The sequence below is a fragment of the Populus alba genome, chromosome 19 (genome assembly GCF_005239225.2).
Source record: "Populus alba chromosome 19, ASM523922v2, whole genome shotgun sequence".
NCBI classification, from domain to species: Eukaryota; Viridiplantae; Streptophyta; class Magnoliopsida; order Malpighiales; family Salicaceae; genus Populus; species Populus alba.
The window spans coordinates 15727357-15754977 of record NC_133302.1 but is presented as its reverse complement, the minus strand read 5'-3'; the positions used below and the strand labels follow the sequence as shown (position 1 = coordinate 15754977).

Here is a 27621-nt window from a genome sequence, read left to right as displayed (position 1 = left end):
ATTTGTTTTCAATCTCACCCCTATAATTACAGGAAAATCCTCTTTGTTGTTGATATTTCAACTTCAATCTTTATTCTTTTTATTTTTAGTTTTTTTTCCTTACCCGTTTTGTAGAAGTTTTATCTGTTTTGAATTTAGTCATTCAATTTCAATTTGTTATATAATTTTTTTTTCAATTTGTTTCATATTCTTTTGATTTTTTATTTATTTCCTTGACCCTTTTATAAAAGTTTTATAAGTTTTCAATTTCATTCCTTTTTGTTAAAGATATGTTTATTTTTTCAATTTAATGTCATTTCAATCAAAAAAATTTAATTGCCGTTTCGTTTATTTTTTATTTTAATTTTCATCCTCATTCTCTTAATTAATATTGTTTTTATTTTAGATCCTTTTGAATAATTTTTTTTTTCTTTCTAATTTCATCCTTTAGAATTTAATTTGATAAGGATTACACTTTGTAATTTTTCTATATATAATGCTTATAGTCTAATAATCAGGTCTCGAGTTTAAAAAGTTAACGTAGGTCAACATTTTTTTTTATCTATTTTCTTTTTTGATTTCATCATTCGGCATTAATTTTTTTCTATATATAAAAAAATTCCTTTTGTGGTTTTCTTCAAATTTTTTCTTTCGAGTTATCCCAATCTCATTAAGTCATGGATTTTAAAGGTTAATTTGGGTTGACTTGCCTTTTATTACCTAGGTTATATGTCTATCATGTTATCCTGGGTTGACTCAAGATTTTGTTGTCTTTTTTTATCCATTTTCATGCTTCCAAAGGTTTTTTTTTTTAGTTTTCATGATTTTTTTTAAATTTTACCCATTTATTATCATTGCTTATTTTTTTATTGTCTAATTAAAATAAAATCAACTTATTATTAAATCTAATCATAGCTATAACCCGAGTTATTTATCTTTTTTTTTTTTTTAAGATTAGCTTTTAATATTTGAACATTGTTTTTATGAGAAAAATACATACTTGCAACTATATATCAGCTGCTTATCACCTTTTTTTATTGGTATTTTATTCTAACTATTAAAGCATTAAAAATGTTTTTAAAAAAGTTAAAAGGAGCTGTCTTTCAAAATATTAAAATCATAAATCAATAAAATCACATTAGACTTCATTAAATTATCATATACCAAATATTTAATTTAATTCTATCAATATTTAATTTTTTTCTTTTTATTAAAATTAAAATAATTTATTAAATATTAATGAAAGATATTCAATATGTACTTTAACAGTGAGGAAAAAAAAAGATAATATTATTAAAATCATACTAGTGAAAAATTGCATAAAAAATACCAAATATAAAAGAATAAAAGTAATTGGTTCAACTAGCCGATTCAATCATCTTTGGGTCCCGTTCCTTAGCTCTCGGTCCGACATCTGGCCGTCCGGGGCTAGTTCTAAATTAATTCCATTTAATGAGGCCACTATTGAGTAAAATCTGAAAAGTTTAGGCATCATTACTTTAACTTTGAACTTACAGAGACTCAACTGAAAATTACACATAGTTTAGGCACTGGTTTGTAGTTTACTTTTTTCCTTCTTGGAGGAAGAAAGTATAAAGACAGTCGAGAAATTCAAGCTCGGGAGAGAGAGTTATTTTCCTCAGACAACAATGGCTTCCTTTGGGACAAACTGAAATCCCCTTTACGTACCATTAAAAGTAATACTTACTGATTCAAGAAAATGGCAGTTTCAGCTCATTCGCTACTAAAATCAATGCTTCTCCTCAGACTTCCAATCACAACCAACACCATTGTTCCTCCCCGCATATCTCGTCCATCTTCTCCTTTAAATTTGATCTCTTGCCATTATCTCAACGCTTCTAACAGAACCAAATCAAGACATTTTCACTCACCAACCTTGTACACAAGAACTGCAGAAACCCCAAAAAAACTCTTAATTTGCTTCAATTATAACACTTCTGCAAGTCATGGTAATGGTACAAACTACTTAGAATTGACAGATGATGAACTGATGAGACAGTGTGAGATGGACACGTTCAAGGCCTCAGGCCCAGGTGGTCAGCACCGTAACAAGCGTGAGTCTGCTGTCCGTCTCAAGCACCTCCCTACTGGGATTATTGCTCAGGTCACCACTAGCTTTACTTGCTTCATTTTCTGCCAAAACTGTACCAGGCCGAATATGCATATAACATGTATGTTGTTTTGTCTAAATTGTTTTTATTTGGTTCTTGTTCTTTTTACTGTATGTAGGCTGTTGAGGACCGCTCACAGCATATGAATCGTGCTTCGGCTTTGAAACGCCTGCGCGCTCTATTAGCTATCAGAGGTAGAGACTTTTAAGTGCCTTTTGATTCTTTTAGTACTCTTCTTTATTGCTGATTGAGTGAAGATGGACAAAAGTGTATGTTTTGTTTTGCTTGTTCAGATACTCCTTTATTATTATTATTATTATTATTTTGGTAGTTAGGAACAGTTTGGATATTGATTCGTATACACCTCCATTGGAACTGCTTCAAATTCTTCCTCTTAAATCAACAATCAGAGGATCAGATTGTGGTCCACAAATTGGACCCAAGAATCCTAAATTTATCTTGGTAATAAAGTTGTTTTTCCTTTTAAAAGTTACATGTATTTCTATCCATTTTGAAGGGTTGGAAAACTCATTGCAAGTTTTATTCCTTAATATAGGGAATGCAAGCGTTGCTGGATGTAATCTTTGCTGTTGAAGGCTCTATATCGGAAGCAGGGAAATTACTAGGGTACTTAGGAATGAGCTTTTCTATCCTATATCCCTTTTTTTTTTCTATACTTAAAACAGACTATAAGCCTTAAAAACTGAAACTTGAATCTTCTAATGCTAGCCTAGAGGCTCTAGACAACATGATGCATTCTCGACTAGATTTTTAGTGGTTCATTTCTCATATCTGCAGAAAATTAAGAATTATTTTTCACTGGTCCAATAAATGTATCATTTCCTTTTAAACCATCATTTGTTGTATTATCCATTCTAGTTTTTCTTGATCAGGGAAAACTTTCATGCTAGTCAGGCTTAGTGCAAGTAAACTTGATTCTTGATTATATTTGGTGACTGACTAGGTTAGAACAATCCCGCTCTCATGATAGTCTCTGCTGAATGTTGCAGGTTAAGCACAGGGGCTCTGTCACGTTTGATACTATCAGATGATTCTCTTAGGATGGCAGTGAATGATTTGAGGAATTCGAAGGTATAGTTACTAATTATTATTGCCAGAGTTATTGCAATTGGTAACATACTAGATCATAGCAATTATTATTTCCAGCAGAAGAAATGGAAAAATCTTAATTACAAATGCATGCTAGCTCTTAGATGAGAACAGTTTTGACACTGTGCTTTGTTCAAGATATCCATGTCTTTGTAGTAGCTTGGTTTAAACTTTCTGTTCTGAGCTCATAGAGATGTTTCATTTTGATGAGCAAATAAACTGATAATCTCCATCTTTGAGCTCATAAAAAACTAGGCTGCTTCACCTTGTTTTAGCCAAATACAACCTCTTAATGAGCTTATGCATTTCTTTCTAATTTGTATTTGCTTATCAACTCATACACAGTGGAGCTTTATATTTTTGATGTTTGGCACTTAATGGAGACAGGAAAGGAACTAAAACATTCATAACTTGATTGCAGAACATTTCAACCTCCACATCTCTTGATATCTGTAGCATCAGCTTAGGTTTTTGGTCCAACTTGTACATGTCAAAATAAAAACAAAATAAAGTTAAAGAAAAGAAGAAAAATTTATAAAAATGATTTATTGTCAGCATTCCTGAATGTGGCATGATGAAAACTTTTCTGAGAACACCCTCTTTCCATGTCCCGGCTTGTATAGGCACCAACACATGCATAAATTTATTACATAACTCTTCTGCCTCCAGACACAACTTGATCTGAAGCATCAGCTTAGATTTTTTGTTTTAAACTGCCCCTATTAAAATAAAAATAAAATGAAGCGGTGCAAAGGTGAAAGGTGAAAGATCTATAAAAATGGCATCACATTAAGTTTCCCGAAACCTTCTCTTTTCATGCATCAGTCCATCAAGTTGATATGATGGCCTGGATCACTTGGTGATATATGAAGAGAAACTAGACACATTTTGCCATTGACTTGATTGAAAAGTTAAAACTAGTGTAAAATGATCTCTGATAAGAATATTACCTGTTAAGTGTTATACCAAGGAAGTTGTTTTTCCATGTCAGGTAGCCCTCTCTATAGCCATCGTGTCAAAAATTCCAGACCTTAAAGCATCCCATGAGAACTGAGGGTAAAATATAATTTTTCTTTTTTCCCCTCTGAATGAGATCAGTAAAAGAAGTAAAATGCAAAAGCTGAAAACAGTCATTTCTTCACTTTTTTAGGTAAAATTTGTTCTCTATGACATCAGTAGGAATTTGCTTGACCAGATTAGAAACACAATTTTGCCTTCATTTTGTTGAATTTTTAATGCCATGTGTGTAAGTGCTGTATTTTATGTAGTTTGAGCTTCTTTCACATGCTTTTTAATTTTTTTTTCTAAATTTATCCATTATGAGCTATCAATAAAAAATCTGACCTTTTATGGGACTTTTCCAGGGTTTAAAGCCTCTAAGGTAGGGCTTTCCAGAGGCTACTTACATTCAGGTATAACAATTTCTTGATTTCTTCTTGTTTTTTAAAAGCACCGCTTGTTTTATTTACAGTGACTATGCACGGAATGTCATTAATTAAAATAGCACAGCAGTTTGCATAGTCATGACATCATGCAGTGACAGAAAATATGAGATGGCAGAATGTTTTACCCAGAGGAACCACGCATTTATATGCGCTGTTGTAATGCTTTTATTTACTGATTAATTTCTCAAATTTATCCAGATCCTTGTATTGCTATTTAATGAATTTATCAACATGCTCTCGGGGGACTTTTTTAGTGGAGTTGCACTAGAGTACAAAACTAGGAGTTTAAGATTCGTGCCATGTACTGTTTGGAATCACTTTTGTGGTGTCTAGAGTAAAACATGGGAATAGGTTCGACAGGAATCATTTTTTTGCTTTAGTTGATTGGCCTCCCTTCACAAATGTGTAGTTCAATAATTGTTTTCCCTTTCTTTGAAGAGTTCAGTGGCCCTTGTAGTGAAATGCTGTGTCTACCACACTGATTGTAGTTTTTGAATATGTTTTACCTATTGATTTTTTTTTTTATTTGCTGAGGCTAGCAAAGCACAAGTGTGGGAGGATAGAATGAAAACAACAGAAAAGACAATGAGTTGAAGAAAAATTTCATGTCGTAATAATCCCATTGCCTATCTGTTGGTGATTCAACTAGTTTTGACCAATAATGACGTTAGATAGTGTATTAAACTTAATGTTTTTATTGGAGTGCATTTTTAACATGTGGAAGTCTAGACTACTGAAAATAGTGTTTAGATCACTGGATTTGAATAAAACAATAAATAAGAGTTAGCACATTTACATCTAATGGCATCTGCATTTGCGGTTGGTGGCATTATAGCAAACCCTGTTATCATGAGTGCAAGCGTCCAATTTCAGGGCTGTTGGCAGTGTGTGCAGACCTTTCATCTGCTCCTGGATGGTGCATGCATGGATAATGAGATCGGACAATTTCAACAATCATAATTGTCGAGTGAAATTCTCGTTTTTGTTACAAGTAAGCTTAGCACATCGTCATATCTGTCTTTATTCATAATAAAAATATTGAGCATTGACCATTGTAGTCGGGCTTGTTCTATAATTGTTCGCTTTGTATCTTGTACTTGCTAGCCTGGAAATGTATTCTCACAAGTTGGTTTTGACCCCAGACAATATCCAACTTGAGTTGGGGAATATAGAGGATAAAAAAGAATCGTTTCATTCCCATATACAACCTGTCAATTCACCCTGTGATGAAGGTTTTCAGAATATAGAAATGCATGATATTATTTGATTTGATGGAATATGAATGTATGAAACTGCTGTTAGAGATCTATTCAATCATTTATCCACACAATTCAATTTCTCCAAATCGGCCACTAGTGACAGAATAACCAGGCTAGAGAGTAGGCTCAGTTATCCTTCCACCTTGACATGTGTCGACATGATGAAATTTGTTTTGTTTGATGTGATGGCTACCATTTTTCCTCACCTTTTTTTCCTTAATTCATTGGGATTGAGGAGGCTTATTAGTCTCGTGTTTTGCAGTGAAGATTGCTTCCATTTTTCAAATTCCCATCCCACTTCTCTCTTAATTTGAACTTCAGAATTGCACATGAAACCTCAAGTTTGACCTTTTGAGGTGTCCGCTGAGAGACTATTAGCTGTCACGATTTAGCCATGGCTGAAACATCTTGAACCATTACTAAATATGACAGGGCATTTCACCCCGCAATATTTTACACGGGTCATGTTTTGCCCCTTGAGTGGCAGATGAATGGAAATTGAAAGTTGTATCATAATGAATGGAGAACCTGTGGATGTGAAAAGAGAAGAAGATATCATAACCAAAAGCAAAAAAAACAAAAAAAAAAAAAATAGAAAGAGAGAGAGAGAGAGAGAGAGAGAAGATATCCAAGGTCAAAAATGCTTAGTATATTATGTTGATGCCAATTGGAAGAAAGCTTGATGCGGGAGAATCCAATTCCTAAGGAATGAGGTTCTTTCTCCCACCACTACAAAGAAACCTTTTTGCCCGTTGACTCTTTTAACATGTAGCGGTTTACTTGTTTATAGCCACACTCCCAAAAGTTAAAAAGAAGGAAAGGAAGGCCTTGTAAAGCACTCCTTGTTTCGGTTTTCAAATTCACAACAACAAGTTCACCTGGAAAAGCTAAATATTAATCAACACTAGTGATTGATTTGAGTTTGCAGGGAGAGAGGGAGAGAATCCAAGGCCTTTAGTGGGATGGCAAATGACCACATTTTTCCTGTTTTCTTCCATGTCATTAATTAGAGTCAAACATGGGGCGGCGATATATAATCCCATAAAGTTATGAAAAACAAAGATTTATGTAAATTCTATTTGTACTTGTATGTTTCTCATGTCCAGTACAAATCATTCGCATGTTCATCAAATTCATTGTTCAACTAGTGGGGGACCCTTTTCAAGAGATATTTGAGATCAGAGCCAAGCAACATAAGATAATCCCAAGCACTTAAGATCCTTTTGCTTGCAGTACTAGCTCGCAGGCATGTGATTAATCACTCGGTCCAGCAAATATGTGCCGAGAATTAGTTTCATGGTAGATTTGCGAGAATTTGTTCCTGTTGACTTGTGTATGTGAAATACCTGGTACCCTATACAGCAATATAATAGTAACAAAGCATGCAAACTGTGATTTAAATTTCTTGGCAGAACATACTGGCCCATAAGGTCTCTTTTGTTACTGGAAGACTTTTTTAAAGGCATAACGTGGCTTGTTTTAAAATCAAGATATGATTCCCCATTGCCTAATTCTTCAACTTCCCTCCCCCCACTCTCCCTTTTATAAATGCTTTCTTCTAGTGAAACATAGCTACACATTTTCATACAAATTCAAAGAAAATGGGGGTGGTGGACATACAAGGCAAGCTCCGAATGGCTCTTGGCGCAGTGAAGGATCATGCATCAATTGGGAGAGCCATGATCTGCAGTCATCATGAAGGGAAGGATTTTTCCTGCATAGAGGTCGCCGTCGTGCGTGCAACCGGCCATGATAGTGGCCCCATTGACGACAAACACATGCATGAGATCCTCTTCTTGGTCTCGAACTCTCCCGGATCCATCCACTTTCTTGCCGAGAGGATTTCTCGCCGCCTTGGCAAGACCAGAGACAACCTGGTTGCCCTCAAGACACTCTCTCTAACTCATCGACTCCTTCGTGGAGGCAATCGATGCTTCGAGCAACAGCTGCGTAATGCGCATGCTTCAGGCCATCTCCAAATGAGTACTCGCTGCTTCCTAAGGAACATTTCAGATCCTTCCGTGAGCTTCATACACAAATATGCAGCTTATCTAGAGGAAAGAATAGGGTGGGTCATCAATCAAGCAGGGAAGCTTGAACCTGTTATGTCCCAAGGAGATCTGGAATCTCGATGCTATGATGAAAAGTCCATCGATATGGTGTTCAGAAAATTGCCAAAATGTCAAGTGTTTATAGATAGAGTTTTAGATTGTTCGCCGTTCAATATTTCGCCTTTAGATAATCTTGCTCAAGCAGCTATGAGCAATACCTTGAAAGAGAGCTTCCAAGTTTACAAGACATACAGTGAAGGTGTGGCAGCTCTTGTTAATATGTTCTTTGATTTAACAAGGGCAGCTAGAGCCTTGGCCTGTCAAATACTAAGGAGGGCTTCTCAGCAAAGCCAGGAGCTTCATAATTTGTTTGAGAATTGCAAACGAATTATCGAAAACAAGAACTTGGACTATCCAGTGGTACAAATCATCACCATGGATCATCTTATGGCACTGGACCAGTTTTCGACCTATATTGCAACTTCCCGCAGCTCGTCAGTCCTGAGCAAGAATGCTTCAACACCTCCCATTTTGGATTGCATAACAAAGTCAGAAGGTGATGAGAAGGATGCGGGTAATTTTAGCTGGTCACCAACTCTTTTCTCTTGCACATTGGAGACTAAAATAAGCAAGGTTTGGGTGGTTTTTGAAGATTAATAATCATGAAACTTCATACGCCCTTCGTTTGTGGCACGGCCAGTGATGATCTTTCTGCCAACCCAATATCTGGGAAATTGTGAATAAAAAGTAATATATCAGAGAATGAACATGGTAGGCCTTTCATTCTAAGCCCTTTTACAAGCAAACCTTTCAAAAGTACGAGTTAGCTTGGATCAAGAAATCCATTGTTTGTAATTTTGGACTCATGATGTTGTAGATTCTTGATGTTGGATCTTCAACGGGAGTCAATTGTTTGTTTTGCAAGAAAGAAAACTTGAACGTGGACGTGATGTAATCACAAGAACAACCCATTATTGTACTATCTTCATCTTGTCTGTGAGCGATTAAGTATAGAAGTGAATACACTTGTAAGAAACTAGTAAGTGTTTAGGGCTATTTTCTGGAAGAATTAAGTGTTACAATTAATATATAAATAAACTAGTAAACTACTCCTGATTCAGTAAAGTAAGTTCATTAGATAAAAGCTGCTAGTGATCTGGTCGATGAACACTACTATACCTCTCCCTTAGGCTCCATCCCTTCATCTCTTTCAGCTCTGGTCATTATTAGCCAATGCATGAGACAGACTTCTGTTTACAAGCCTGATTGATGATTGACACATGAACCAAAATCAACAAGCTTTTGTCGTGATTGCACTGTCAATATCATTCGTTTAAACTAGAATTTCGATATGTAGCAGAAACTAAGTTAGTTTCCAGGAGCAAAGCATGGATATTATAACAGGTAACTTGGATTTTTTGAGAGAATCCCTGTAGCTATTCCACTTTCCCCTCATCCTAACATGGGTTTTACGGTTCGTATTTGAGGCAGAGGAAGTGCATGTTGTGTTCTTGACAATCTCGAGGGCAAATGGGGCGTCCGAGGACAAGATAGAATAATGCCTCGAGGGCGAATGCGGTGCTTGAGGACAAGAAGGAATAATACCTCGAGGCCAAAAATATGAGTTCGATGGTAATCTTAGAATTTGAGGATGACACTTGTTATAAAGTCGAAAGAGATATGATAATCTTAGAAAATAAGACTATAAGAGTTCACATGTGTTCGGAAGAAAAAATGGGTGGGGAAAGAAAATTGTGTTTTCTTCCACTTGTTTGAATATAGTGGGAGATGAAAAGAAAGAAAGCGAAAAGGAAAGAAAATATAAATAGCAAAAAATGGACGAAAATAATTGTAAAAAAAAGAAGAAGAAAACTACCATTATATTCTAGATTTAAAGCTAATATGGCAATTATAAAGGATGGAATTGTCATTTTCTTACCCACTTTCTCTCCAAACTGGAGAGAATGCTTTGTGTAGGATATGAAGGAATTTTCCCTTTACTTTTCTACATGTTCCCGGACATGGAAAATGCATTGGAATATAGATTTTTAACCTAATTTGACTCGAACAAATTAATTTTAAAAAATGCAATGATATGAAAATTAATTTTGAAATTAAATTAAATAAGATATTAACTTAATAAAATATGATTAATATGGTCTAATTTTATTTTAATCAACTATAAAATTTATAAAAAATAATTAAAATGATGTTGATATAGTTATTTATTAAAAAAAAAAAAAGAGAGTCCACTTTTATGAAAAGTTAGTTGATCCAATGTGATGATTTTAGTCCTTCATTAAGTCAAACTTGGGTCACATCTAACTATTAGTCACATCTAACTATTATGCTTGGAATTTGCATTTTCCTCTTTCTTACTTTCCTTATTTCCAAACAACATGTAATTAAGTTGCAAATAATATAATATCTTAATGTTGAAAGAGAAGAATTTCAAACAATTTAGTTTGGTTTAAAAAATTCAAACTATTTTTTAAAAAAAAATTAAATTATTTGAAAGAACTAGATTGATAAGTTTATTTTTATATTTTTAAATCAAATAAGTAAAATTTGAATTAATATGCTTTTAGTTGAGCTATTTTTTAGATACTTTGATTTAATATGTTTTTAGTTTATAATTGATTTTTTCAGTGTTTAATTTTTTAATTTATAAAATTTAAAACTAAAATGAACCAAACCAATTTTTATTGTATTTCTTAACCAAAATTAACCAATATCATTCAATTTGATTAATTTGGGATAAGTTTTTATGAATATTTTGGATAATTCAATTAATTTGCTCACCTTTAAGGTTGACTAAAAGAGTATCTTTTAAAGACATATAATAAAGGCACCAATCTCTAGGAGAATATGAAGAATATATAAGTGTTGATTTATCAATGGACTCTTTGATTAATATGACATGTTATTAATTATTTTTCTTCTAAATTACACTTAAGAATTTAATATGAAGTGAAGGCAAATAACAAATCAAACAAAGAGTGAGATTATTAATCTTGGTTTAATAAGTTAAGAGGTAAAAGTGTGTAATCCTAAGAAATATATAAAAAAAACTATAAAAAGTATAGCAATAATTTTTTTAAAAAAAAATCTATAGAGGAAAAATTATTAATTGTGATAAGTAAAAGCGATAAATCATAAAAAGCTTGTAAAGAAATTATATATATATTGGCTTGTTCACTATTTTCAGCTTCTAAATGATCTATTTATATTGTTACAGAGACCAAGTTTCATATAAAATATAAATCTTACTTCCATACAACTTGATTCCTAGTAAAATTTGCACTTTCTATTTGTACCACACTTCCTCCTTTATATATATATATATATATGTTACAATATTTTTCAATATCAATTGCTAAACTCTTGTTATGAATAAGTTTTTATTGTTGATCAATAACTTTAATTTGTTTCTTCTTAATTGATGGTCGATCTTAGCTATTTTTTACTAGTTTGCTAAAATAACACAAAATAAATAATTTTTATATTTGGGTCATTAAACACTTCTTCTCTTACCCTGGATAACCTATATAACAACTCATGAAGATTCAATTTTCACAATGCAACAACTCATTCTCACTATTAAACCTTAGGTTAGTCGATCGATTGATCAATCAATTTATAATAGTATACACCTATTAAAAATTTATGAAGTACATTAAAAAATTTATGCTTACCTTTTCATGAAGAGACCATTTCATTATAAATATTTATTCATATTAAAATTCTCATCAATTTTAATTAAAATACACTATGATAATATACCTAGTATTGTAACTAAGCAAATCAGTGTCTTGTCTTAATAGGTTATATGTCTAATGACAAGAACCTATAAAACTTATGAAATTAAATAAGACATCTATCACAACACAATTATGATGTACCAGATACACATGGTTCTTCATAAAACAAACCTAGATATTTTCTTTCAAATAGTAACATAATTGACTTATCATCTTTATCATAATCTCTACTAATCATGAGTATAGTATTGTCACCTTATCAAGGTAATTTGAAATTGTATCTTTCCACTCGAAAGTTACATCTCGTTCAAGAATTCATCTTACTAACTTAATATATTATATCTCACCTCAAGGTTTTATTGATGGCATAGGCCTATTATCCATTTCTTATCCCATATCATATGTTGGATCAATAATGAATTCTCCTATGTGTTGTTTATTATACATGCTCTTGAATACATTGCCAAAATAATCACCATTTCTACCTATAATGAGTAGCCAAATCAACCACTAATTTTACCTATAACAAGTTACTAAATAAACATTATTCATATCATGAATATGCTGTCAAAACTATCATCATTCCTATTACTATTAGGTTTTTTAGCTTCATTCTTATCACAAAGAATTTCTCTTTTAGCATGACTATACCTTAATAAGTTTGTCTAATCGATATACCTTAATAAGTTTGTCTAATCGATATACCTTTATACTATAAGTTGTCAGCCAACCTTAATAGATATGTAATCAAGTCTGCTAAATCCACTTCATCAAGGTAGCCTTTTTGAAACTTCATACCATAAATAAATTTATATTATTAATTCCTTAGAGTTTATCCCAAACCTTTGCTTAGTAAAAGCCTCTAACCTCCCCCCTATAGGCCATACCATAATGTCAATATCAATTTAACTGATATCATTTGCCCTTGTATACATGAGCTACTAATTAAATCAATTATGATATCAATCAAATTGATTTCATTTGTCTTTACCAAGTGGACGACTAATCACGTTTATGTTAATATCAGCCAAAACTAATATTATTAGCCTCCATACACATGGACTACTAATCAATTTTAATATTGAAAACTCGATATCATTAGCCTCCACCAAGTGGATGACTAATCAAATTTATACAGATATCAGTTGAAGATGATATTATTAACTTCCATACACATAGACAATAATTAATACGAATATCAGAAATCCAATATCATTGGCCTCTATCGAGTGGATAACTAATCAAATCACTCCATAATCCTTTCAATCTAATCCATAATTTGTTTTTCCCAATTTCCTTTTTGTAGCCTTCCTTCTCCTTATTTTTTTTCTTGTTTTCAAGCACAAGCTACAACATTGCATTCCAAACAATCCATTTCAATGCCAACACTATATTACATATCCAAGTATTCATTTTAACAACCGAGTGAAATATTTCATTTTATTATTCATTCTACAAAATTTATTCATTTCATAATAACATGACACTAAAAGAATAACAATTCATTAAAGAAACATTCAAGAATTTTAGAAAAAAAAGAGATGTCAAGCACCTACCTGCAACATATGTAGATCCTACTCCACCAGCATGTTGTCCAACTCTCGTAATCTCTTTTGTATCAACACAATTTTAAAACCATTATACCCATATTAAATCAGCCTAAAAACCTTATCTCGACTCCCATTAAACACAAGATTGCAAATTTATTATAAGATAAGTGTATATGATTTAATACTCATCTATACCATCCAAAATTTTCGTCGTTTATAAATATCCAAACCTACCATTTATCTAAGGCATATTTTTTTATTCACGAATCAATGCATAGTCATACGTTTAAACACATTAATTAACGTCTATATACTCAACTTTGTCAATTTCCACACCTTAATACACCTTTTTTATTTAACATCTAAATATTTTTTATCAAACATTTTTTACACTTGTTATATCATTATATAACATTAATCGTCAACATAGTTTCACTTAGTATGATGACTCCTGAATTTTTTTTTTTTTTTTTGCTATTATGTATTTTGCTTAACCTAGAATCAACATTTATATCTTATAGCCTTTATTTCCTTTTTGTTTAACCTATAATCATTTTAACTATTTGAATTTAAGTCTTAACAACAATCAACTTGATACCTTATTAATTTTAACTAATTTTCCGCATCTAAACTTAGCCTTTCACTATAGTACCATAGCCAAATTAGCCAACCCCTTTTTACACAAGTTAAATCATCATTTAACATTTATCGTCAACTTAGTTTCGTATAATAAAATGACTCTCATCTCTCCTTTTCTCTTTATTATTCATTTTCTTAGCAAAATTAACATTTCATCCTATGATCTTTCTTTCATTTCTTGAATTCAAAAGCCAATAACAAGTTCTAATATACATTTCAATGACAATTTAAGATGTTATGTCATGAGAAAATTCATTTATTTTTACCTTTCATTCTTTTAACTGAACTTACAATTTATGTTTTTTCACAAATGTTACTTTAATTTTTTGTTTAAGATTTATCCAACTTGTTCAGTCTATGAGGAATAATCCTTTCAAACATATATTTATTTATAAATTTGTTTTTTTCTCTTAATTGGTTAATTTGGTCGAATGACCTCTTCAAATATTCCATAGATTCTTTTAATTTTTTCATCTTGAAATCTCATTTCATTATAACTAAACAACACATTATCACACATTTAAACAAGCATGATTTACATAAAAAAAAAAAAACATATAATAAATCTTTTAAGCAAGCACTCAACACAATTTAGTCCAGTCCTATTTTTTTCTATGTTGGCTGAAATACCCAAGGAAGAAATCAAGACTTCCCTTTTTAATTTTTAAAGCAATTAACACTAAACCGATTCATTAATCATTCAATTAACCCATCAATAAAAAATTAAAATAACAATCATGCATCAATCCATTAAACCCTAAGTATACTCAACTTCCAAAATCAACATATGCCAAAAAAACTAATAAAATTAAACAATATAAACACAACAATTCCAAGAAACATTTCAAGTTTAATACAAGCTTTTCTTCCCTCCTTGCAAATTCTCACTTTCTCTCTCTAGCCAAAATTTTCTCTCTCCTCTATCCCTTAAATTATTGTGCCTTCCTATGGATTCCAACTAGAAATCACTCAAATCCTTCCCTTTTTCAAGTTTTCTCTCCATTTTCCATTAATTCAAGCTCTCATCCTCTCATTGTTTTTACAAGAAAATAAGAGGAACGTCAACCCCCTTGTACAGCTGTTGTTGGTCATTTTTTAAGGAAAGAGATAATGATTTTTCGTTATTTGCAAAGATATCTTATAGTGTCTCCATGAAATATGCCGGGCTACTAAACTATATTGTAAGGTCTTTTAAACTTTGATTGAACTAAAATTTTAATCTAAGGTAAAACAATATACTTCGTTATCATAATTTTATAATTTAGATTATAAGTTTAATTATTTAATTTGGGTTGACATCAATTAATCTATTATACTATCATTCAATATTTGATTTTTTAATGTATTAATTAAAAAAAAAAAAAAAAAGCCATCCAATATACCGTATATTGTATCACTGTCTTCGTAATTAAACTTTATCTTCTTAGAAAACACAATATTAATGCCTACATATTTTTTACGTTAAAAAAAATAATTCGGCTCACGGAAGTGCTGTGATCTCTAGATGAATCAGGTTTTTTTAGGATAATAATCGATATATATTAAAAATAAACTTAGCCATTTAGAGAATGGCAAAAAAGAACATGAACTGAATCAAGAACAAAGAAACGAAAGAGAAAAGGAGAAAAGGCAAGAATTCCCCGATTACAAAGCAATTCCTACAAATCTAGCTAATTACTCCAAAGAAGAAGGCCATTTGCACTTTGCACTTTGCACTAGGTCGTTGCTTGTGTAACTAGAATTCCATATGAGACTTTACAACAACGAAGAAGGCCAGTTCGGTGTTGGGGAACAGAGACTCTCTGTCATCCTGACATATGAGACTGCTCTGTTTTTTTTGGTGTAAAATGCTAAACATGCTGCAAATTATGACACCGATTCCTTGACAGGCTCTGAACAGAGATGTAGAGCTTTTTGCTCATTTAAAATTCCTCTCGGTAACCTCTTGTATGGGTAGCTCTTCCCTGCGAACTCTGACTCTGTTGATGTTCTGTAATCCTGTTTTTCTTTCCTCCTTTAACCCCCTCTCCTCCACTTCTCAGGTTCTGTGGTTTTATTATGTACTTGTCTCGAGAAAATAAATGCAGAATCTTGCATTTAATCCCATGCTACTTCTGAATATAGATTCACAATGGGTTTTCTATTTCATTCAAGCTCTCGTATTGAACTGCTACGATCGATGAGTGACCTATCTATTACATTGTTTATGTACTTTTTCCTGTAGAAAACCATGTACATTTCATCAAACGAGTTGGCCTTGATTGAATCATCATAGCCTTGGAAGAAAGGAAATCAACTTCCTTTCTAATTTCACCTGGAATCGCTTAACTGTACAGTCCTCCATCGACAACGATAACGTGAAAAAAGAGGAGCACAGCTGACATGGTTTCTTGGTGTTCTGTCTTTTACGATAAACCCATTTGCCATACATTGGCATGAGTTGTGATCCATATATATCTTGGCATGAAAAAAAGTCACTCATGAGAGGATGAAGATGAGAGGTTATTGTCAAAGAACAATCTCAACTCAATAACTTAAATTGTTAGATAAGATTCTAGGATATGATTTATATTATTTTCTAACGCATTCCCTCAAGTGAAAGTCCTTTAGACTTGAAACTTGCACAGGTTTATATTATTTTATATTTAATTTTTATCAAATAAAAAGGGTTGTGAGATTCGAACTCGTGACCACTTGGTTATCAAGACTCTAATACCATGTCAAAGAACCATCTCAATCCAATAATTTAAACTGTTAAATGAGATCTCAGAATATAATTTATATTATCTTCTAATAAAAAATATTTCAGCTTTGCACTTTGCTAGTGAGTGGTTGAGGAGGGATAGCCAATTTAGTGAATCAAAACAAATCTGGCCGATGACTGTTTATTAAGAACAGCATACCATAAACTTTTAAAGATGTAGACAAAACTGTCAACAGGGATTATCTACAGTTGCGGAGAAATCGAAAATTAAAAGAAGAAATACACCAAGTGCATCTCTTGGACAAAAGTTTTGGACCCAAGAAAACAAGGGACGTAACATCTAGTTGGCCTTGGACTTCATAAGTGCAAGAGCATCAGAACCAGAAGGAAGGGCTGGAATTGCTCCTTTCTGAGTGGTGCAAATGGCTCCACATGCATTTGAAAATGACAAAGCCTCCCTCAGTTTCTCTTCATTCTGCCATACCAAATGCAAGGATAATTGAGTTACAAGATTAATTCCAAATCAAAAAGAAAAGGAGAAAAGTGTTGCAAAATCGAAAAGAGGGGAGGAAAAGAGAGAGTACATCAAAAATTGAAGTGTCCTTGGCAACAGAAAGGAGGAGTGAACCAACAAAAGCATCACCAGCTCCAGTGGTATCAACTACCTTCACTGAAAACCCAGGCACTCTTCCTTTGAAACTCTGCGCATTGCAAAAAAACGTATTATCAAACAATGAGGCAAAAATGGAAATACCTTAGAATATAGTGATGAATTATAATCATTCAAGAAATTATGAGGCGCAAAAAATGTAGACAAAAACAGTGCCTTAGTAAAGTATCTGCAACCCTTTTCTCCATCGGTGACAACCAGTAGCTTGAGGCGATCATGCCAGAGGGACAGAACCACATCTTCCTTCTGGGGATCCCCTTGTGTCAGGAATGCCACCTCATCATCACTAACCTGCGTCATGTAACAGCAAGCAATTCAATTACTTGAAAAAAGAAGAATTAAAAGCGAAGCTTTGGTTTAAGTTAGTAGACAAAATCTCAAGCATTGTTTAATATTATTCTCTAATAAAAACTCTGAGATTTGTACCTGTCATTACTATCTTGTAATCTTATGCTTAGTATTTTTGTAATTTAACTAGATAATTAGATAGAATAGAGATTCAAACATTGAAATGTCTCAATCCATAAGTTTAAAATAGAAAAATTGGGATAAACAGGATCTGAGTTAATGAAGGGAATATAATTGATTTTCTCCATCCAAACCATTCAATACCTTGGTTGAAAAACCACGAAGTCGTTGACTTTGATTTCTACCCCATGCTCAAGACACAAAAGAAAATTGGGACAATGAGGATCTGGGTCCAATTTGTTTTTATGCTGTGACTGGTTTTTATAACATACAGTCCAACAATGTGTGTAGCTTTGGATTTTATTAAGAACATAATTACCCAGGCAGTTTTTCTTAACAAAAAAATTCCTCACTATGAGACTTTTTTTTTTTTTTTTTTTTTGGTAAAACTGAAAGATAACTCAATTAAGCTGTGACATTTAATAATTTGGAGAAACGATTTTAGGTAGATTTACCTTGATGAAATCAGCTTCATTCCAGATGCTCTTGATCCCATCTCTAGCAGCATCAGAAGACGGCCACAGAGGCAGCCTCACATTTGGATCATAAGAAAGCAATGTCCCAGCTTCCCTGGCGGCTTTCATGGCTGTCAAGTGAGCCGATCTGCATGGCTCAGATATCAAACTTATAGATCCGTAGTGGAATACCTTGGCCTGCTTGAGGAGACCCATGTTCAACTCAGATTCCTGCAGTAGCATATCAGCACTAGGGTTTCTATAGAACATGAACTCCCTCTCTCCATTTTTCTTCAGGGTCACAAATGCCAGAGCAGTTCTGGCATGTGGATCATAGCACACTCCTTCACTGTTCACACCATTCTTCTTCAAGATGTCAACTAGCATGTGGCCAAACTCATCATCTCCAACCTATCATATTAAAAACATAATCATGATTACTGGTACATCATTATTATTATTATTCTTTGAGATCCATATGTTCTTGCATGAAATTAAATCATTACATTTTATTTAACATATCTCTTTTTTTTTTTGAAGAAGAAGAAGATGTGCAAAAAGCGTGTACAAATCTCACGATCTGAAGGCTAACAAAACAAATGGTGAAAAGTAAGTGCCTTGCACGGTGCACAAACGAGGTAGGAGCAAGAGATTTACCTTGCCAATGAAGGCAGATTTTCCACCAAGCTTGGTGATGGCACAAGCAACATTAGCAGGTGCGCCACCAGGTGCTTTGATGAAGCCACCAGACTCCGCCAATGAAACTCCAGCAACATCAGGCACAAAATCAATGAGCATCTCTCCAAAAGAGACGATCAATGGGGTAGGGTTAGTCGTCATCTTCTTCTCTTAAATTAATTTTGAACAAACTTTCTCTCAAACAAGGATAATAGCAACGAGTACTGATAAACTCTCAAATCAGAGACCCTTTTATACACACAGAAACAAGGATAGGAGCAAATGACAATCCGTATTTTCTGCTTAATCAAACAAGGATGCGTTGCTTATACATCGTATCCATCCAATCTAAGTAAACTAGGGTATCAGGAACATTATGGACCGGTTGATCATAAATCAAGCTATCATATTATCTCATTTCCTTGGTTTAATGTTGTCGGATTCTTAGTTGAGACACGGTCATGTGATTGATTTGTTATTAGTTACCTTAAAAACTGGGTCTTTTATAGAAAGGAAAATCCTGATCAAGAGTTGCCCAGCAAGGTAATAGGCAACTCTCGTATACTATTTATTGTTTGGATTCTATGCCAATTATATCGGCCTTCAATAAACGAATTATAGTAAATTAATAATAATTAGTAATTATATTTTCTTAATTATTAAGCCACACACACTAGCACTCCTAATCTTAATCCTAATTGTTAGAGAATAAAATACATTATATCTCAGTATTTTATTTAACAGCATAAATTATTGGGTGGGGACGGTTATTTAACATAGTATCAAAGTCTTAGTAACTAAGTGATCACAAGTTCGAATCTCACTATTTTTATTTATTTGATAAAAATTAAACACAAGGTAAAATAAATATATATAAATTTCAAATTTAAATTTTTTTTACTTGAGATTGTGTTTTTTAACACTAATCTTTCAATTGCTATTATAATTCTACTCCATAATATTTCGTAGTTAATCACCATGCATGGATAGCCTTTTTTCTTTCATGATTATAAGAAAAAAAGAAAACATCGTACATAGGTGGTCCAATTTATCAACGAGTCATTAAAATCCTATTCTCTTTATTTAAAAAAAAAAAAAATTAAAATAAAGTTTTAGTTTCTTTAAATTTATTATAATTATTTTTCTTTTGGATCTTTAATTATAATTTATGTTGGTTAATGACAATTTTTAATTTATTATTTAAAAAAAAAAATGAGTGTACGTACAGGTAGATTGATTAGGCATTCAATGAGTAATATTGCCAGCTATAGAGCTAAGAATTTGAGGTTGGATAGCAGAAAAAATATTGGTATATAAAAATTATTTAAGGAATAAAAACAAGGAAAACAATTGTTATAGATGTTGGACTGATATATTATTATTTCTTTTAATTGAAAATGACTATTTTATAGAGAATATTGAAGGATTTAGTACTTGTTTGGTATTGTGTTTTAAAAATACTTGAAGGATCTGCTAGACATCTGGATAGATATATAGTAGATAAATACATAACTAGTATTCTTGTTTCAATTTCAAAGCGTGCTTCATCGTATTCATGCAATTAAGTTTCCATGACATGACATGAAGCTCTTCTTGAAATCTTTCCGATGCGGAATTTTAATCAGGAACATCTTTTCTTGAGTTGCCTTCAAACATGGTACAGGCAAAGGATTCCGAGTTATACAAGCCAGTATTGATGGAGTCTTACACCTCACCAGGTGGGTTCTTGCAAAATTCTCAATGTGCCTTTTGAGTTGAATAGTTTTGAAAATGTTTTTACGAAATACTATTGATGATTGAACCAGATTCCATTGTCCATGTATCAGGGGCTTCATATCCTGCATTAGTTTTCTGGTTTGAATTGCCAGTAGTCGAATTGAGATTCCATTGCCCATGTATCAGGTACATTTTCTCTGTTTTGAGGTTGCAGTATTGATAAATGATAACACACCAATCCAAGGGTAAATGTGAGCTACAGATTCAAACCTTTCGGGAGTTCAGTGCTCAAACATCAAATTCTCAGAAACGAAGTCAAGAGATACGACTCATCACTGCATTGATGTTCAGTGTTCCTTCTCCAAGACAGAATGCGAACTCTGTGTATGAAGAAAAGAAAATGCAATTAATTTAACGTTTCTTAATCCTCGCAATCTTGGTTCTTTATTTTTTTAGCATCTCTTCTTTGTTTTGTGCCCAGCCCCAATGCCCCTTTAAGTGTTCAAGAAAAGGAAACCAAACTCTGTCCACCGAGAAAATAAAAATAAAACTAATTTAAATCTTTTATTCCTTGCAAGCTGGAATATCTCTTTAACATTTAGCATCTCTTGCTTGCTCTGTATCAAAGCAACCTAATTTTAAGATTTTTAGTCACATATGATGATTTGCAAAAGCTTATTGCAGGAGCTTTACAATTAATTTCTCATAAGAAGATCTTCACTTGCCCGCTGAAAATGTGCAAAGCAGCAGAGCCTTTGCCTATCTAGCTAGAATCTCTTGAGAATGAAAAGATAAACTCATTGTTTTATTCATTGAGAGGATGACTATCGTTCATTAGGTTAAGATGCAAAATTCCACTGATGCAAGGCAGAAACTCATTAGCAGTAAATGGTACGTAGTCTCGTATTCAACCCTTGGGCCGGGGATTTCAGTGCTCAAACATCATATTGATATTCAGAATTCCTTCTTTAAGTGTCCAAAAAGCTATGTCTCTTGTCTTTCAGGGAAAGAAAAGGAGAAAAGGCAGCTAATTTAAAGTCTTTTGCTTGACAGATTCTCTTTATTACTATTTAGCATCTCTTCATTGCTTTGTACCCGGGCCAAGTACCAAATTCTTACTTGTACATGTAACTATGGTTTGTAAAAGCTGGTCAAGCAAGCTTTAAGTTAAAGGAGATATATCCCAGAATTCACTTCCATATATTAATTTGTAATGCATCCCATACCTTTTCTTTGCATGCTGCAACAACAATTTGCAGCAACTCCTATTTTATGATACCTTATCCAAAATCTACTTCAGAATTCTTCTCTCATAAGAGTCTTTTCACTGTCCTTTTTAAGAGATTTTTTCAGAGATATCCATATTTACTTTTCATCTTACAAAACAATTTCTTCTAGGGTTCATCGAGAGAGCTAGTTTCCACTGTTGAGGAAAAGATACAATGCTTAAAAATTTGCCTGAAGAAGTCATAAATTTGTGGAACGAAGGGGAGATTCGAGGAATGGTTTTGCTTAGTCTCTCACTACAAACCATCCTCATCATATTTGGTTCTAAGCGAAAGACCATTGCCAGAAGCTGGATCAGGATTCTCGTTTGGTCTGCATATCTATCAGCAGACATGGTAGCAACTGTTGCATTGGGTAATCTAGCCAGGAGCCAAGGAGATTCATCAGGTGACGGTTCAAAAAAAAACAAACAATTCCATCCAGGCATTTTGGGCACCTTTTCTACTCCTGCACCTTGGTGGCCCAGACACAATCACTGCATACTCAATTGAAGACAACGAGTTGTGGTTAAGGCATTTACTTGGTCTTGTAGTCCAAGTCGGAGTGGCTTTTTATGTCTTCTCAAGGTCTTGGGGTAGCGGTATCCTCACATTCATAGCAATCCCAATGTTCATTGTTGGCATTATAAAGTACGCAGAGAGGACTTGGGTGCTCAATTCTTCAAGCTCTGAGGGCTTGAAAAAGTCTACTCTCTCAAAATTTCGGCCTTTTCTATCCATTAAAGGCATTAACAAAAGAACGTGATCAAGCTCTCGAGGGAAAATATCTTCTTCAAGCTTATACTTTTTTGGGTATATCCATGTTTATGATGCAGGATCTTGTCCCTGGCATTCCTGCACTAATAAAAAGCCAGGTGCTGATTTCCAAAAATACAGCAGAAAACGCCTTCAAGGTGGTAGAGATTGAGCTTGGATTAATATATGACATGCTTTACACTAAAGCACCCCTGATTTACTCCCGTGCCGGAATCATTCTTCGCTCTATTAGTTTTCTGCTCACATTTACTGCGCTTATTTCCTTCCAAATCCTGATTGACAAGCATGCCTACTCAACTATCGACACTACAATCACATATTTATTGTTTGCAGCCGCTGTTTTTCTCGAGTTTTATGCTTTTATATGCCTTGTTTTCTCTGACTGGACAATGATCTGGTTGTCTGATGAAGGAGGGAACGCCCTGAGTAGTGCTCTTTATTCTCCGATAAGGAAGCTAACTAAGAGCAAGAGGTGGTCAAGATCCATTGCACAGTATAACCTGATAAGCTCTTCCATTGAAAACACGCCACTTGGATGTTTGAAATCACTGGGAATCAATGAAAAGATGAGGCAGATTTTTGTGCATAGGGTAGATATGAGTGTTGATCTACAACATTTTATTTTCAGACATCTTCAAAAGAAAGCTGAGGATATGAAGGAAGATTTTTGTTTAATTGATAAGAATCGCAGAGGTAAAATAACAGATCAGAGGGGAGATGGTGTGCTAGAAAGAAAGGGACTGTTACAGAACTACATGTGGTGCACAACTGAAGTAGAATTCAGTCGGAGCATTCTTGTATGGCATCTCGCAACAGAGATTTGTTATCTTAGTGATAAAGCTGCAAGTAATGTCCCCAATGAAGAATATGAAACAAGCAGATGTTTATCTGAATACATGATGTATCTGTTGGTGATGAGACCAAATATGCTCTCTATGGGAATCGGTGACGAGGGATATCTAGATACTTTGCAAGACTTGCAGCGTCTAATTCCGAACAAAACAAGAGGCGATCAGGCGAAGAAGGGTGTTGTTGATGGAATTTTACGTTCCGAATTGTCTCTTGATGATATAACGTTTCAAAGTCTCTGGAAAATAGCAAAGTCAGTGGTGATCGGTGGGGAAAAGCTCGCCAGGCAATTGCAGTCATCGGAATCCAAGAAGCGATGGGAGATTATAAATGAAGTTTGGATAGAAATGCTTGCTTATGCAGCAGCTCATTGTCCATGGAAAGAACATACTCATCAACTGAGAAGAGGTGGCGAGTTACTCACCCATGTCTTCCTTCTCATGCTACATCTTGGTTTGAGCGAACAGTATGAATTCACGCGATTTGACGGTGACGAAGTCAGTGTATTGGAGTTTTTTTCATCGGTAAGTATTCCAAAAATCTCTCTCAAGTACATTGCTGGATGTGGACTCCATTCCGTGTTCTTCATTTTATCAGTGAAATGCTTTTAACTTGAAATGGTTGGATGATTTTTAAAAGGTTGTTCTCCCTCCTTCACAAACCTCGAGTTGTTGTCAGAAACAAAATTCATATCAATTCTCTATTTCTGACATGAATAGTCTGTTTTTAATTGAAAAAAAACAAAAAAACAAAAAAGCACGTATCATAGCGATTGCATTCATAACAGTTATTTTTAAAATATTTTTATTTAAAAATATATTAGAATAATATTATTTTTTCAATTTATTTATTATATCAACACGTCAAAAAATTTAATTTTTTAAAAAAATATTTTTAAAATAAAAAAATAAATAGATAGGAAGAATCTCAATTTTTTTTTATTATTATTGAATAGGCACCATATCAAAGTTTTATCTTATGATATCATAGCTCAATCCATTACTATATATTACTCTCAAATCATTAATAAGTGTGGTCAATATTGATGTCTTTGTGTGTAAGAAAACTAGGGAATAAATGATTAATATCAGATATTTGCTTTTATTAATTGATGACTTATTGAATTTTGCAATTCTTTCATAAAAAGGATGAGAGTCGAAAATATCAGTTGGCCGTAGAGAAATACGCAAAAGGTATTGTAGACATGTCAATGTCAAAACCTGTCGAGGTACGATTCCAATTTCCCTTTTCACAAGTAGATTGTATAATAGAATAGTCTCTTTACTTTTTATATAGCACAAGTCTCTATTTTACAAAAATACATGAATGATTTGTCAAGTGCGGCAACAATTTTTTCCTAAGAGTAATTAGATTTTATTTTTTTATTATTAGTGAGAGATCCTGAAATACATACAAGTATCTCACAAAATTAATATTAGAAAATACAAGACTATACAAAATATGTTTGATTGATAAAATTATAAATATATACATTAAATTATTTATATATGTAAATTCTCATATTAAGATCTTCTAATTACTTTTATATACGTGCCATGTGTTATTATGTAATTAAATGAAGACTTTTTATTTTTATTTTTTAGTGGATAGGCACTCCACCAAAGTTTTCTTACAATGTACGATCCTCGGACTATTAATGAGTCCGGTCAATACTGATGCCTTTGTGTCAAACAAAAAACTATGAAATAAATTATTAATATTAGATATTTATTTTCATTATGTTAACCGATGATTACTTGAATTTTTAAAAACAAATTGAATGACGTCTCACCGGAATCTCAATATTGCCAGGCCTTATACAGATATTTGGCTAAAACTGCAGACACATCACTGTCTGGTCCCGATGAGGTACGCTACCGATTTCCTAGTTCTCGCTCTTTTCTCCTCACATAGATTACATAATGTAACGATAAAAAATTTCAGGATATAATAAATTTATTATTTATAATGTATTGATATTAGAAATACATTTTAAAAAATAAAAATAATTATTTTAATATATTTTTAAATCAAAACTATTTTAAAAATCAATCAATAACAAAAAGCCTACCAGCAGATAAACTCTACACTATGATATCATAGCTAAATCAATTACCAAATGTATGTTATTAAAGGTATGTTTATTATTATTTTTTTAAAAGTATTTTTAAAAAAATTTAATATTTTGTTATTGTTTTAATTCAAATTAATATTTTGCTATGCTTTTAATTTATTTTGATGTATTGATGTCAAAAATATTTTTTAAAAAATATATATTTGATGTATTTTTAAATAAAAAAAACTTTGAAAAGCACCCGCTACCATGCTTTTAAATACTCCCTAAAAAAAACTATGAAATAAACAATTAATTAGATATTTGTTTTTGTTCACTGGTGAATACTTGAATTTCTGATAACAACTGAATGATGCTTCACTGAAATTTTTTATTCTTATTTTTTGGAAGGAGGAAGATGAAGAACATCTCCTGGCGTTAATTCAGAGATAATGCATGCATGTTAGTGTCCAGTCCCTGTGAGGTATCATACCGATTTCCCTCCTCGCTATCCTTTTCCTCAAGTAAATTGTATAATGGAGCAGTGCAGAATCAATTATATAAAATAATTTGATTAAACAATATATCATAAAAATACAATTTATTTATATAAAGTATAGAAGGAAAACATTTACAGATAAATTACAACAATCTTATTAATTAAAAAAATAATTATTAATTAAAAAAAATATTTTCTAAGAAATTTAAATAAAACATAAGCGAGTGTATTATTTATTTGTTGAAGCGAAAAAGTTATTAGAATTATAAAGGCAAATTTGAATGAAAACATATTTTCATTATGTTGTGAATGTATTAAAAATGCATGAATATTGAAATTTTCTAGAATTTAAAAGGACCCAAGCTAGGTCTACTTGACCTCACATGAGCCCAATGAGTATTAGTGGGCAGCCCCTTAGGCTCTATTTTAGACATATTAAAAAAAATAAGACCAAAAGCTTAATTTTTATCATTTATATAAGGGCTAATACCTGTTTTAAAACCCTAAACTAACAAAATCTCTTATTTTAATGATTAACATCAAAGCTTTTTATTCAAAACTATAAATTAATGAAATCTCTTGTTTTAAATATTAACATAAAATATTTTTTTGTTCAAAGTCCCAACAAAATATCCTATTTTAGGGATAAATGTTAGTTTTTTAAAAAAAAAATCATAAATTAATAAAATCTTTTGTTTTTAGAGATTAGTGTCTAATTTCTCTTTATAAGGTCAAAATCAATAAAATATTATATTTTTTAGGATCGACATCAAATATTTTATTGGAAAGACAAATGAATGAAATCTTCTATTTTATGTTTTATGGCTAACTTCAATTTTTATCGGCAATGAATTGTTTGTGATTGATCTGGAAAGTGACAGGAGTTGGTCATCACTTTCGTTTTGGTTCCCTCTTGGAGAGAGAAGTGGCTGCCTGGAATCCGCCATGTTAGCTACTGAGAGAAAGGGAGATTTGCCTTTTCCCAACTTGAGGAGAATGCTTTGTGTATATGCTACTCTGTGTGCGTCTATATATATGCACTTAATTAATTAATTAATTTATAAAGAAAGCTAAGGGATTTCTAGCTCTAGAATCATATTACTATGAATTTCAATAATGAAATTTACATGGATATTTTGTGTAATTAAAAGATCATGAGTATTTTTTTATTTAATACTAACATGTTGTGAAAGAAATGCAATAGCTAAATGATGATGTGTCATATCCATGACAAATTCATCATGTGTCAGGAACCAGATTTGAATTGGTGAAACGAGGATTTTCAGTCCTCTGCTCTACCTGCTGAGCTATCCCGACCATTTCCGACGCGCCGTCTTCCTAATTTTACTAAATGACTTGGTCAATTAAAAAAAAAAAAGACAAAAAGGTATTCTAAAGTCTTATAATTGTTAATCATTCCAACTTTCAAAAGGGATTCCTTGTTTTACTCAAAGAAGTTCGTTTGGATGTCTATCCTATCTATCACAAGACTTGTGAAAAGAAGAAAAAAAAAAGCAGCCCAGATACATTTGTGAAAAAATCGAATGAATGAGAAAGATAA

The 27621-nt window shown here is 32.6% G+C and overlaps 4 protein-coding genes across 9 annotated transcripts; 3 read left to right on the top strand and 1 right to left on the bottom strand.

The window, feature by feature from the left end:
• The first annotated feature begins 1582 nt into the window (after positions 1-1582).
• On the top strand, positions 1583-5936 carry LOC118036197 (uncharacterized). Of its 3 annotated transcripts, none has more exons than XM_035041884.2 (7): positions 1583-2104; positions 2230-2305; positions 2443-2573; positions 2668-2738; positions 3122-3203; positions 4586-4633; positions 5552-5936. In XM_035041884.2, exons 1-6 carry the CDS (start codon positions 1700-1702, stop codon positions 4604-4606), a joined length of 786 nt encoding a protein of 261 aa, XP_034897775.1. In that variant the 5' UTR covers positions 1583-1699; the 3' UTR covers positions 4607-4633; positions 5552-5936. The 3 variants fall into 3 exon arrangements, with proteins under 3 accessions (XP_034897775.1, XP_034897776.1, XP_034897773.1); XM_035041882.2 differs by having other exon boundaries at positions 1584-2104; positions 5540-5936; XM_035041885.2 differs by lacking the exons at positions 4586-4633; positions 5552-5936 and having other exon boundaries at positions 3122-3209.
• A 1512-nt stretch (positions 5937-7448) lies between these two features.
• On the top strand, positions 7449-9105 carry LOC118036196 (putative clathrin assembly protein At1g33340). The gene has a single exon (XM_035041881.2). The coding sequence runs from the start codon at positions 7527-7529 to the stop codon at positions 8631-8633; it is 1107 nt and encodes a 368-aa protein (XP_034897772.1). The 5' UTR covers positions 7449-7526; the 3' UTR covers positions 8634-9105.
• Positions 9106-16804: 7699 nt separating this feature from the next.
• LOC118036195 (probable fructokinase-5) lies at positions 16805-19350 on the bottom strand. Its single transcript, XM_073406479.1, has 5 exons — positions 18881-19350; positions 18224-18634; positions 17457-17591; positions 17215-17331; positions 16805-17105 (listed from the first exon to the last, which is right to left on the bottom strand). Exons 1-5 carry the CDS (start codon positions 19061-19063, stop codon positions 16971-16973), a joined length of 981 nt encoding a protein of 326 aa, XP_073262580.1. The 5' UTR covers positions 19064-19350; the 3' UTR covers positions 16805-16970.
• A 1092-nt stretch (positions 19351-20442) lies between these two features.
• Positions 20443-27153, top strand: LOC118036193 (uncharacterized). Of its 4 annotated transcripts, none has more exons than XM_035041879.2 (8): positions 20443-20619; positions 20728-20803; positions 21302-21508; positions 22016-24032; positions 24656-24736; positions 25321-25377; positions 25973-26045; positions 26942-27153. In XM_035041879.2, exons 4-7 carry the CDS (start codon positions 22704-22706, stop codon positions 26012-26014), a joined length of 1509 nt encoding a protein of 502 aa, XP_034897770.1. In that variant the 5' UTR covers positions 20443-20619; positions 20728-20803; positions 21302-21508; positions 22016-22703; the 3' UTR covers positions 26015-26045; positions 26942-27153. The 4 variants fall into 4 exon arrangements, with proteins under 4 accessions (XP_034897770.1, XP_073262929.1, XP_073262930.1 ...); XM_073406828.1 differs by having other exon boundaries at positions 26936-27153; XM_073406829.1 differs by having other exon boundaries at positions 20707-20803; positions 26936-27153.
• Positions 27154-27621: the final 468 nt, after the last annotated feature.

Bases quoted from the DNA above. Each gene is read 5' to 3' on its own strand.
- LOC118036197 (XM_035041884.2), top strand. From the start codon at position 1,700: ATGGCAGTTTCAGCTCATTCGCTACTAAAATCAATGCTTCTCCTCAGA. The intron at 2,306-2,442 runs GTAGAGACTTTT...TTATTTTGGTAG, and splicing joins CGCTCTATTAGCTATCAGAG to TTAGGAACAGTTTGGATATT. The intron at 2,574-2,667 runs GTAATAAAGTTG...TCCTTAATATAG, and splicing joins AGAATCCTAAATTTATCTTG to GGAATGCAAGCGTTGCTGGA.
- LOC118036196 (XM_035041881.2), top strand. From the start codon at position 7,527: ATGGGGGTGGTGGACATACAAGGCAAGCTCCGAATGGCTCTTGGCGCA.
- LOC118036195 (XM_073406479.1), bottom strand. From the start codon at position 19,063: ATGACGACTAACCCTACCCCATTGATCGTCTCTTTTGGAGAGATGCTC. The intron at 17,332-17,456 runs GCACTGTTTTTG...TGCAATGCGCAG, and splicing joins GTTGCAGATACTTTACTAAG to AGTTTCAAAGGAAGAGTGCC. The intron at 17,106-17,214 runs GTACTCTCTCTT...TTGGTATGGCAG, and splicing joins AGGACACTTCAATTTTTGAT to AATGAAGAGAAACTGAGGGA.
- LOC118036193 (XM_035041878.2), top strand. From the start codon at position 22,704: ATGTTTATGATGCAGGATCTTGTCCCTGGCATTCCTGCACTAATAAAA. The intron at 24,737-25,320 runs GTACGATTCCAA...CAATATTGCCAG, and splicing joins CAATGTCAAAACCTGTCGAG to GCCTTATACAGATATTTGGC. The intron at 25,378-25,972 runs GTACGCTACCGA...ATTTTTTGGAAG, and splicing joins CACTGTCTGGTCCCGATGAG to GAGGAAGATGAAGAACATCT.